General features: G+C 51.3%; 3 protein-coding genes across 3 annotated transcripts; 2 read left to right on the top strand and 1 right to left on the bottom strand.

Annotated features, from left to right (window-relative positions):
• Positions 1-570: 570 nt before the first annotated feature.
• Positions 571-5,162, top strand: PSV08DRAFT_195847 (uncharacterized protein; the record flags this gene model as incomplete). The annotated part of the gene is made up of 2 exons (XM_066092001.1): positions 571-891; positions 933-5,162. The coding sequence occupies 2 exons, from the start codon at positions 571-573 to the stop codon at positions 4,683-4,685; spliced, it is 4,074 nt and encodes a 1,357-aa protein (XP_065949852.1). The 3' UTR covers positions 4,686-5,162.
• A 528-nt stretch (positions 5,163-5,690) lies between these two features.
• Positions 5,691-6,461, bottom strand: PSV08DRAFT_244138 (uncharacterized protein; the record flags this gene model as incomplete). The annotated part of the gene is made up of 1 exon (XM_014224638.1): positions 5,691-6,461. One exon carries the CDS (start codon positions 6,459-6,461, stop codon positions 5,691-5,693), a length of 771 nt encoding a protein of 256 aa, XP_014080113.1.
• Positions 6,462-7,384: 923 nt separating this feature from the next.
• PSV08DRAFT_384811 (gamma-tubulin complex component protein) lies at positions 7,385-9,772 on the top strand (the record flags this gene model as incomplete). Its single annotated transcript, XM_066093439.1, has 1 exon — positions 7,385-9,772. One exon carries the CDS (start codon positions 7,385-7,387, stop codon positions 9,659-9,661), a length of 2,277 nt encoding a protein of 758 aa, XP_065949851.1. The 3' UTR covers positions 9,662-9,772.
• Between the last annotated feature and the right edge of the window lie 1,735 nt (positions 9,773-11,507).

The raw sequence follows: 11,507 nt of genomic DNA, 5'->3' as shown, positions 1-11,507 counted from the left end.
TGCATTGCTCGCTCCAACTTCCCTGTGAAGATCACATGTGTGAATGATTAAATGTTGGACTATGTATACTGTGGATGTGATGTGCATAAGCCCTCGTCATACTCTGAGACTTCATACAAAGAAGGCCCCAGCCCGTGCCAAGACTAGCGCCTCTCACCATCGTGGCTACACTTTGCCTCAACCTCCTATACACCGATCTACACCCGCAATCCGCCCCGCCGCCAAAGGGCTCCTCGTACCCAATCTCTCCCATCTGGTCACGACTCTTCGCCGTCCGGTACAAACAGCGCGACTTTGCACGTGTTCGCGACTGCCCGCCAGCCCGCCCACCAGCCCGCTCAGCCCGCCAGCTCCGCCTCGAAACCCTTGAAACCCTCCGCACCACCCGCCCTCCAAAGCAACCAACTTGCAGACGTCGACTCTGCGGAAGCGCCCACTTGACACCTGTGGCGACTCTTAGCATCTGACACTAGGTGATTACTTTCAACTTTTCTTAGCTCACAGGTCGCATATGAGCGATCGCGGGCAACCAGCTATAGTCGACTCGCACCAGGCGACGCCGCTCACGCAATGTCTTCTTTCAAATCCAAGTACAAGCACAGTTCTGACATTGAGTCTTGCGCCACCACAGTTCCGGAAACTGTTATGGCAGAGCAGGTTGCCAACGATGTGGTAAAGGAAGCACAGTCGGTGGGACGTTCGGCGCCCATCGACGAATCTGCATCAACTACCAACGACCCCGCCGTTAATGGCGATCCGCCCTCGGGCACAGCGACCACAAAACCCACTCCGTCCGAAGCGCCTTCTACCAAACCCGCTGCGAACGGCATAGACACAGCCTCGGCTGGTAGTGTACACGTGTCGCAGAAGACCCAAGGACAAGCGACAGCTGTAAGTAGCGACGATTAGGGGTATAGAGGTGGCATTGACAGTGGCAGGCCGACAACAAGCAGTCGGGCACGTCACAGCATGAGACTAGACAGCCCCACCTTGCGGTGGGATCCAGTGAACTCTCGGTGTCCGACTCACAGGCTGTGGCTGATGCGAGCGGTGGTTCGGATACAGACATTAGCCGTCCTGGTAGCGTTGATCAGTCGAAGCGGGATGGAAGTCATGTGCGGACCAGCTCAGCAGCAAAGAAGCAACCCTTCAAGTCGGTATCTGTGACAAAGAGCTTTCTGGCGAAAACGGTTACATCGACTCCCGCTGCGCGACCGGGCGATAAAGCGACTCCTACTGCATCTCTCAAGACTTCCAACGTGCTTTCGGCAAAACCCCGCCTCGTCGCGAAATCAGGTACTAGCAACACCCCACGTACGCTCGGACAGGCCAACGGCGCGGGCGCAGGCCCAGATGCGAGCAAAGTCTGGAATAAGAACCAGCCAGTACCTCCACCTCCACCGAAACAATTCACCGATGAAGAGTTGAAGCAGCAGTACGGAATCCACCTTGCGACACGCTTGCAGGCAGACGAGGCAGGCAAAGAAGCAAAGTGGGCGGATATCGACGATGATGAAGACGACTGGGCTCCGGAAACTGTGCAGTGGATGGACGGGACAAAATCTTCAGTTGCAGTGCAGCCAGAAACCCCAGTAGTGCCCGCCGAAGAGCCAAAGACGATACTCAAGCCCGAAGTACCCGCCGAGACACCGAAACCTTCAACATCTCCTGCCCCCACTGCGAATCCACCCAAGCCTAGCGTTACTGGAGGCAACAAGACCATTTTGAAACCTGGAGCACATGCACAACCTACCGGAAAATCGAGTCTCGTCCTCAAGGGCCAACCGGAGAAGCCGACACTGGTAGCCAAACCATCGGCGACCGAAAAGAAATCACCATGGGCGCCGTTGCCTCCAATCGAGAAAGTATCTCCTGCGCAGATCAATCCTCCCCCTGCACACCAACCCCCTCCGCGTTACTCGCAGCGAGAATCCCATGGTTACGACAGCATGTCCCCGCAGCCTACCAAGGAAATTGCCCCTGACGACTTCAATCGCTCATGGCGAAATGACACCGGTGGACGCGACGCCCGAGATGGGAGGGAGCTTTTCAACTCGCAAAGCGGTCGATATGAACCTGTTCATAACGATGCACGGAGAAGTGGTGGGCGCGACAGTGGTTTCCGACAACAGCCTTCGTTACTGCAGAGACCTGCTCAGGACGGCCCAGCAGAACCATCAGCTGCGTTCCAGACATCGAGAGCAAGTGCGGACGGCCCTGCATGGGGTAGGCGAAGGAACTCTTCAAACGTTAGTGGGGGTATGCCTAGACGCATGTCGATAGATCCACGAGCACCAGACATGCCCACCGGTCCTATGCACATGGAACGTCGTGAATCGCATTCCGTCAACGGTTACGACTATGCCGAGTCTGTTGCGTCTCGCAATTCGCCTTTCCAACAAATGAGGTCCCCGAACGTTGCACACGCACACCCCGCTTCGCCTTATGGATCCGTCACTTCACCTGCCATGCAAGATGCACCGGCGCCAGCACAGGCACCGCCTGTGGAGAACCCTGTTGAGGTACAAAAACGCCTTATGGCTGAGAAGATTGAGCGTGCTCGTCTTAAGAAGCAACAAGACCAAGAGGCAGAGAAGCGAGCTGAGGCAGAGAGGAAAGAGCGCATTGCGAAGAAGCTAGCTGCTATGGGACCGCCTGAATCCAAGCCCAAGCCCAAGGAGCAGTCTCCCTCTCGGCCTGAGAAGCCGCTGCAGAAGGAGAAAACGGCGGCAGCCTCTGTGCAGTCGCCGCCAAAGCCACCTATCCCGACTGCAGATGGCGAGGTTACTCAATATGGCATGATGAAGGTGCACCAGCCACACCCAGTCAAGAAGTCGCCCCAAGCAGAGCATGCCCGACCAAGCCAACAGGCGCCTTCTGCACCCGCGCCCTCATTGGAGCAGCAGCCTGCGCAGTCGTTTGACTCGCTTGCTCGTGATAGTGAAAAGTCCAGGTTGACTGTTCATGCTGATGCCGCTGCACACCAAACGGACGGGGCTGTTCCTTCTGGGCCTAGGCCTCAGGGTCCACCAGCTGCCTGGTCGCCTGCAACAGCACCTCAACCTCGACCTTGGACCTCGCAAGTCTGGGGACCGCCGCAAGCAAAAGACCGAGCTCTGGGCAACGGTACCTTCGACTCTGGTTATCGAGGCCAGTCTCGCCCTGGAGCCCAGCCGCCACTTCCTGTTCAAGCACCTGCAACAGCCCCGATTGGGACAGCTATCGCTCCTCAGAGTCTTACACCACAGTCAACTCGACAGATGCCTGCCTCACAACCAATGTTCCAGCAGCGAACTCCGCATGCACAGCCCCCTCCACCTTCAAGGTCGGGCAGGGTTGTCAAGCCCATCACTGGCGGCGGCTGGGATACTTTCGGCGAACTGATCCTCAAGGATGACCAGGAGGCTTTGGCGAGAAGCAGGCAGGAGCGAGACCGTCAGGGTGAGGGTTTCCGCCCCGAGCTGCGAGAGACCTACAAGGACCAGCGGGGCCAAGCACAGGTTACGCTACACGACAAAGTTGTTCCTGACATTGCTCTCGTCGAGGGCCTGAAGAAGGACGATGTTCCCAAACCTGTCAACGAAGGCCAATCGCCGCAACAAGTCCTTGGTCAAGGTACCCTCCAGCAAGCTACTGGCTCTCGTGCATCCCGATTCTTCCCTCGACCCACTGAGTCATCGCTGGACGCAATGTCATCTTCAGTCACTCATGCTTCAAACAAGGCCGACTCTCCTCCACCTCCACCGGAGACAGAAACCCACCCCGCCTTCAGTAGCGATGCGGGACATCCGCTGGTTAGATTGCCGAAGCCTTCTCCTGTTGTACGTCTACCTCCATTGGCGTCCGGCACTGGTCCATCCCCTACTGCCCAAGTAACCATGCCATCGCGTGGACAGGCTCTGGGTGCTCGGCCCCTCGCAATGAACCCAGAATGGCAGGCTAGGTTCAACAAGCTTCTCGACAAACCCGGGTCCACTCGTCCAGCATCTAACCCTGCTAATCCATCATTGTCTCCAGCCGTTCCGCAGCAAGGCGCTGTCGCTCCAGCTGCATTGTCAAAGGCTTCACTTGATGTTCGCGGGAGCACGGGGCCTGCCACCGTGTCTCTCCCTACTGCCCCACAGAGGAACCCTTTCTCAAACGATCGTGGTAGCGAGGTGATTACTCGCAAAGGCGCCGAGGCCCTCTTTGAAGATCGCGAGTTCGGCTCGTTACCCACGGTGAAACTGTCCAAGGTCTCTCATCTTGCGGCGGATCAGCCGCCAAAGGCTGCCCCTAAAGATGAACAGCATCCCAAGTTCAAGAAGTTCGAAAACCCGTTCACGATTCGCCGACTTGAAGCTTTTGACATTGAGAAGACTGCCCAATACAAGGGTAAGTTTGACGTAGTCATACGGATTGCCAATATGCGAGAGCCCGTGACAAAGTCTGTGCAGAGGAAGCACTACGGCCCCAAGCTTAACCGACAAACCAAGCCCAAGCCTGCCGGCAGCCCGAATGCAGCCTTTTCCAATGCGGCCAAGGATCGCCCGCGTAAACCGTCGCAACAAAGCCAGACTGATCGCTCATACACGAGCAACAGTACAACTCATCCGTCTGGGGCAAAATCGTGGTCTAGCAACAGCAACACCCGTACACCGTCAACTCATCAGCCCACGACATGGGCAAAACTTGCAGCGGCCTAAGAGTATTTTGTTCACTGTAGCACCGTTAGACTGTGTTGACACTCTCGCTTGATGGCATCAAAATTTGAGCCCGTCATACAGATACATGACTGTTGTGATACTCATCATAACAAAAACACCATCCACACCTCATTTTCTTCAAAAACAGTAAACCCTGCGGCATCTTGTACCACAACGTTTCGAGTGGAGCACAAGGTCGCTTTTTCGGGAGACAGTGTGTTCCCAATTTTCTTTTCTTCTTTTTTTCCAATTGCTAAGCATTCACTCGTGCTTTACATGCGATATTTCAGTTTCCAGGTCTGCATGAGGGGATTTTCCTTGGACTTTCGTTCATCTCCTCTTGCCATACCGGGCGTCTGGACGCGAGTATGGGTATTGAACGATACGAAGGGATGTGACCTCATTGATGCGGAAATGGGACGAAACTAGAGCATTCATGTACTGCTAATAATATTCTGGAAACTTTATGTACTGTCTCCGATACACGTTTGCTGACATGTGATGTTCTTGAGGATGTGGAGTGATAAGAATGTGGCAGTACCACTGTACTGATCTCTGCATATGGCATAATTCGTAAGCGTAGTACACTAATGTCAATGATATCTACTTGACATCCCGACAAGATCTCTTACATAAAACAACATACCAAGCATTTCATCTTAAAGGGAAACGTGTAAATCAATAGCCATCAACCCACTTGACCTCAACCATCCTAATCTTTAACCCAGCCACACTTTTACATCTCCAATGAATCTAGATCCCCAAAACACACCCTACATACCAATCCGAATTTAGGCTTTTTTTGTTTTAGCCATTGTCTCTACACATGTCCTTCATCTGCTAAAGAAAACATGTACGCAGACCACTCTGCAGTACCTCCTAGAGGGCTAAAACAAAGTGTCGTAATGCTCCACGCTTGGATTCTTGAGGTTGAAATTGTATGGTAGCGGAGTCGGCGATACTGGTAGAGGAATTGGGTTTTGGCTGGAAAGATTGGGGTTGGTTTTAGACGGTGCTGAAATTGGATCTTCCGGTAGATTCTAGTATCCAGTCGTTGTATACGGGTGGTGGGACTCCGGGGCCATGTGAGGCTTGGGTTGTGTTCCAGGGTAGCCATATGTTTTCTGTCGGGTGATAGCTTTGTGGTTTTTGGGCCCAGCATGCGCAGATGCTGTTGTTGCAATGGATCTGGACGGGTGAGGCTTCCTCGGAGAAGGAGACGTAGTGGGTTTCTTGTTCTTGGGAGGGTTGGAAGATATATAGCGTCTGAGGGTCGTACTGCATGTTCAGGACAGGGGCTTGGGTGTTGCTGGCTTCGTAGCCCGTAGTGCATGGTGCGTGGCTATTCAAGTGCTGGTAATATGCTTGTGGTATAATGGAGTTTGTGTCGTGAGAAGAGCCCTCTATTTGCTCTTTCTGTGCATATCTAGTGAGTGTCTGTGGCGGGTGGTCGTCATGCTCTATAGACGGTTGCGGTATGTCGTGATATTTAAAGTTGGTGACACTTGGGTCAGGCAAATGACTTGCTGATATCGAAAGCATGTGTTGTGCAGATAGCGAATTCGTGGGGAAATTACATGTAGCCTCTTGTTCTGATGCTTGCTGTGTGAGATGATACTGCTCAGAAGCTCTGAGATACGCTGAAGTCAGCATCCCTGCTTCTGTGTCGCCTATCGGATGCTCAGAAGCGTTGGTGTTTTGGTTATGCTGAGGAAGTAAATGTTCTGAGGTCCCTTCAAAGCGAACAAATTCCACTAGGAAGTCGAGGGCATTCATGTTGATGGAGCTAGTGAACTGAACTAGCAAATGAAGCGATGGGATCCATTATAAGTATAAATTAAAACAAGAGTAAAACTCTACCGTTCCATTCATACGGTCATTCACATAGGAGTGCTGGATGTCACGTGAGCGTTACTCGTACCAGACGGGTGTCACGTCTCATCAATGCGATGTGATGACCACATCGGTTTTAATACTCACGCAGGCCAGTTTCTCTGGTCGTCACGCCGTGCTTCCAGACCTTCCGTTGAATGTGCCCATTCTGTTTTCGGGCTTCTGAAAAACACCTCTATACCCGGTAGAAGGATTCCAGATGAAGAAAACGATGATGCCTGCTCAAAGTCTTTCAGGTATAGATAAGTATGCTAAGCGAACGGCCGCATTCAAGTTCAACACTTAAAGGTACTCTAAAGTCGGATTTTTTGTCGTGTTTTCAAGAGTGAAAGACTGCACAGGTTATAAAATGATGTGTACTAGAGTGTGTCCTTGTTGATTCGTTTGAGTAATACGGTTTATTCCACAGCAGGGTGACCGAGTTTAAGGTGTGACGAGGTGGGTTTGATCAGATGATGCTATATCGCGGATGTCGTGTACATATTCCAGAGGCATTTGCACGATGGCCGTTTCAGGTAAACCCATATTTGTCAAACTTTGTGAAGTGTCACTTGCGTTGTGGTTGTCAAGAGTTGCCCCATGCACAGTATCGTGAACTGCGGTGCCTGAGCGTCTGTCGCTAGCGCGGGGATTGTTGACCTCCATCCCACCATACCCAATCTATCCGTATCAAGACGTGCGCGCAGCGCGACGCGTTAAATGTGTCGGTTCGAGCTCTTGAGCTTGCTCATAGTCTTTTGTCAGCGTCTTGCGTCACCAAAGACGCGATCTCGCCCGAGAACAAGCGACTTGCCATTGCCGCGGCCATGCTACACGAACTCCTCCTCTCGCTCTCCGGACACCCATCCCCGCTCTTCGATGCCCCTGGCCACGTGACCTCGACTGCTGATCGTCTGCTCTCCCCATCGGAAAAAGAATTGTTGTCTTCAATCGGCCATCTTTCCAGGCTACACCGGAAACTGCGCGACCATGCTGCTTGGATTGCCGCTTCTCACCCTTCCATCATCTGCCGAGCAGTCGCCACTTCAATCACATCACACCACCTTGAACAGTTCCAGCAGAAGATACTGGATGTTGAGAGCCGCATTCTCAAACAAGATGCTTCGACTGTTGGTGCGTACAATATTGTGCCACTTGCCGGGGTCGTCGGCGAATTTTCGGAATGGGTCAGGATCATGGAGTGGCTCTGGGACATCACCAATTACATGATTCCTGCGGAAGCTTCTCACAAAATTGAAAAAATGCTTAGTCAATCCGCTTCAGGCGCTGGAATTATTGACAAGCTGCGGGCGGAGGCTCAGACTGGGTATCCCGATATCGAAGAGGCCGCGCATGGCCTAAGCAAGGTTGCGGAAACATCGTGGTTACGGCAACTGTCGACATGGTTGCTGTACGGCCGCCTGCCTTCGTGTCGTATTGATTTTTTCATTCAGCAAGATGACGAAGATGCCGAGGAGCAGATCTTCATCTTGCAGAGTAAGTTGCTGCCCAAATTTGTGACAAGGCAGACGGCTCTTTCGATCTTGTTCGTTGGAAAGTCACTCAACCAGATTCGTTCGCTGCCATCAGCAGCAAAGGCACTGGACGCCACCAATTCGCTTTCAGAGCTTGATCTGCTACCTAAGCACGTTCAGCAGCTCTCTGAAGTCACCGCGCCAATATCAGTAGCGAAGCTTTCTGAAGCTGTAGCGAATATTCGTTTGTCGCTGTCACGAAACCTTCTACAGCACTTGCTGCCACGCGAGAAGATTGTCGAGACCTTGACTGTTCTTCATCAGTTTTTTCTCATTGGCCGGGGTGAATTCGCCCTGACCCTGATTGCTGAGGCAGACGATAAGATGTCATCGCGACACCGCAATTCATTGTCAGGAAAGCCTAGCCAGTCAGTAAAGGGCGTATTGCTCAAAGAAGCGGAGATCAACCATATCCTTATGCGCTCCTTCTCCATTCTTTCGACACTCTCTAGCGAGGACGAACATACGGACGATATCCTGGATGTTGCAACACAGCTACTACACTTGAGTGTAAACGGTTCTTCCAGCCACCGCCCTGGAACACCGGGACGTGCTAAGGATGCAGACTCTACGCTTCCACAGCTCCCGAACCTATCCTTTGACGAGTTGCTGCTGTCTGTGCCGACATCCCTCACGATGGACATTCGATCACCCCTTGATCTATTCCTGACAAAGGCAGACCTTGATGTATACTCATCGATCAATTCTTGTCTACTTGCAGTCAGGCGGGCTCACCTACACTTGGCTGAACTATGGAGGCACAGTTCTATACGGAGGGATTATCCGTGTCCCCCCGGCTACCAGTACAGCAACTCTGCGCACGGAAGAGCGATACTCAAAAGACGCCGCCAACGGACTACAAAAAGGTCGCAAGACATGCGAAAAATTTGGGCCACGTGCGCCGCTGCCATCTTCTTCTTAGCAGAAAGCGAAGCCTACTTCCATGGGACTGTAGTCCAACAAACATTCCGCCACTTCATCACCTGGGTTGCCGGCCCACAAACCCCTTCAGACCCACCCACAGCACCACCAAGCCGCCCTTCCTCGTCGAGATTCCGTAGATCAACAATCGACGCCAACACCCAACAACAGCACGATCCCGAAGCGCTAGCCTCAGCCCACCGCCGCTTCCTCTCATCAGTCGCCTACTCCCTCCTCCTAACCGACCAATCCTTCACCAAAACACTGCGTACACTATGCACTCACGTCGACGAGCTGGTAGCATTTATCACACGCTTGACCAAGATTCAGCAGAATCTCGACCTCGAAGAAGACGAGGGCGTAGAAGACTATGCCCAGAACTACCAAAAAGAAGAAAAAGACGTGAGTATTGAAATGGATCGTGCGAGACGACGACTAGATAGTGATCTCAAGGCACTGGTGGACCGGTTGCGAGAAATAGATAGTGAGAGGATTGGGGCTTCAGCGCCTGGTACGGCGAGTTCAGTCACGTTGAGCGAAGGGGCGTATGAGCCGTTGAGGGTAGGCGGGATCGATCGGTTGTTGATGAAACTTGATTGGGGTGGTGAAGATGGCGAGGGAGAGCCTGTGGTTGAGGATTTGCTGTAGTTGTAAGGTGAGAGTTGCTTTGAGGGCAAGAAAGGCATGCAGTAGTTTGGGCTTGACGGTTGAAAATGCTACCCTATGCGACCACCTATCTTTTTCTTTCATGAACGACGATAGCAAACTACGACAGTAAGTCATTTCTTGGTTAGCCAACACATATGATCAATGCAACATAAGCTCTCAGACTGTCCAGAGATCTCTCGTTAACTGCCCTAGCACATCGCTCGTGATTAATGACTTGCCACATCTAAACATCATCTAAACCAAAACGCAAAATGCCCCCAAAAATCACAAACCTCGCCCCCTTTGGACCAAAGTCTACGAACGAGAAAGCAAAAAGAATAGAGCGTTGATGAGGTCGTACAAAGTGAGTGCGGAGCTGAAGAGAGATGAGATGAAGGAAAATCAGATTTGATTATGATGAGGTTGCTTACGACCAAGCACTACCTAAAAGCTGCTTACCTATAGACTAACATCATGGCTCAGCGCTTGAATGTAGCTCCACGCGACGGAGATCCAGCACAGCAAGGACACCATAACTAACGCGCTGCATAAACTTTATATAGTTGTCGAAGGCGCTGGCGATGATAAACTCGGAGATTGATTACAATAAGAGAAGTTAACGAGGGTCAGAGATAAATCGCTCTGTGGGCATGGCCGTTTATTGCTATCAAACGTGTGCATCGATCAAACCCTTCACTAAGTATTTTCATGATTTTGATATCTTACACAGTAGAGGCCTGCAGATTGCCCACATATTTAACATGGTGATATAGTCAATCATTGGGAAAGAGCCGGTTAAGTTGAGTGAAGTGGCTGAGTCAATAATATGTCAATAGGCAGAGAGTTCCAAATCCTCTGTATCCAATGGTACCTCACGTTAGTAGATTCTAGAGCCGTGCCTTTTGCATTCACTATTCTGGATGCTTGTAGAGCTTTTCCGGTTTTCACCTGCCATAGCTGTGCTTGCAATATAAATAGCCCCGTATATTTCCCGAATAGACTCTTATTCAAGCTCTTTTCCATTAGCACCGAATCATCAAAAAGACAGTTCTATGGATATAAAAATTATTCCAAATGGCTTCACGGCGGAAGCGCCAGTATTAAACGTGTCAAGCCTCGTCAACTGCTCGAAATGCGGGAAGCGCTATGTAGAGGCTAAAGATGTTTATCTGAGAACGACTAAGGAGGGACAAAGACATTCAGACTGCAAAGTGTGCAGGGGAATTACCTCGAGTTACAACTTCTCCGTTCATCTCATCGTTCCGGAATATCTCCAGTCTATAGCCAGGGCTCAGAGTAATGGTTTCCGAAACCAATTTGGTGATGATAGCGATGGCCTGCTGGAATTTCTGGTGGATCACTTCTATCATGACATGTCAAAAAAAAACCCTTAGGGGGAGTTGAACAGCGCCGCCTTGGAAGTGCTTCACAAGCTTCGAGCTCTGAATGAGAAGGCGCTAAATTCATGTACTCAGAAGATCAGGGGTAAGCAGTGTGCAGGAATGGTGCCCTTGGCAGAAGCATCTTGTGCGTACTGACCCAGCATGGCAGCTGATAGCTCAGGCTACATATAGCGAATTGGTAACGGGGATCGCGAAATAAGAAAAGAATTGGAAGTTGACTTCACAGTGAAGCCAGGAAAGTGGTGTCAAGAAGGATAGCAGCTCGTGACTCTTAGGAGTTAAGTTTTAGTCAACTGCGCCAGGAATCGTTCTTATTTTAGGCCTAAATTTTATCATCGTGTATGCTATATAGAAGTACCAAGATAGTGTGAAACATCCTTCAGGAACTAAACAACTACCAACAAACTTTGAGATACAAACGACGATACAGTGTGAGTTATCCT

Source organism: Bipolaris maydis (assembly GCF_028858645.1).
Source record: "Bipolaris maydis strain C4 unplaced genomic scaffold PSV08scaffold_2, whole genome shotgun sequence".
In the NCBI taxonomy this organism is placed as follows: Eukaryota; Fungi; Ascomycota; class Dothideomycetes; order Pleosporales; family Pleosporaceae; genus Bipolaris; species Bipolaris maydis.
The sequence above is the reverse complement of the archived record's forward strand: the minus strand, read 5'-3'. Positions and strand labels throughout refer to the sequence as shown.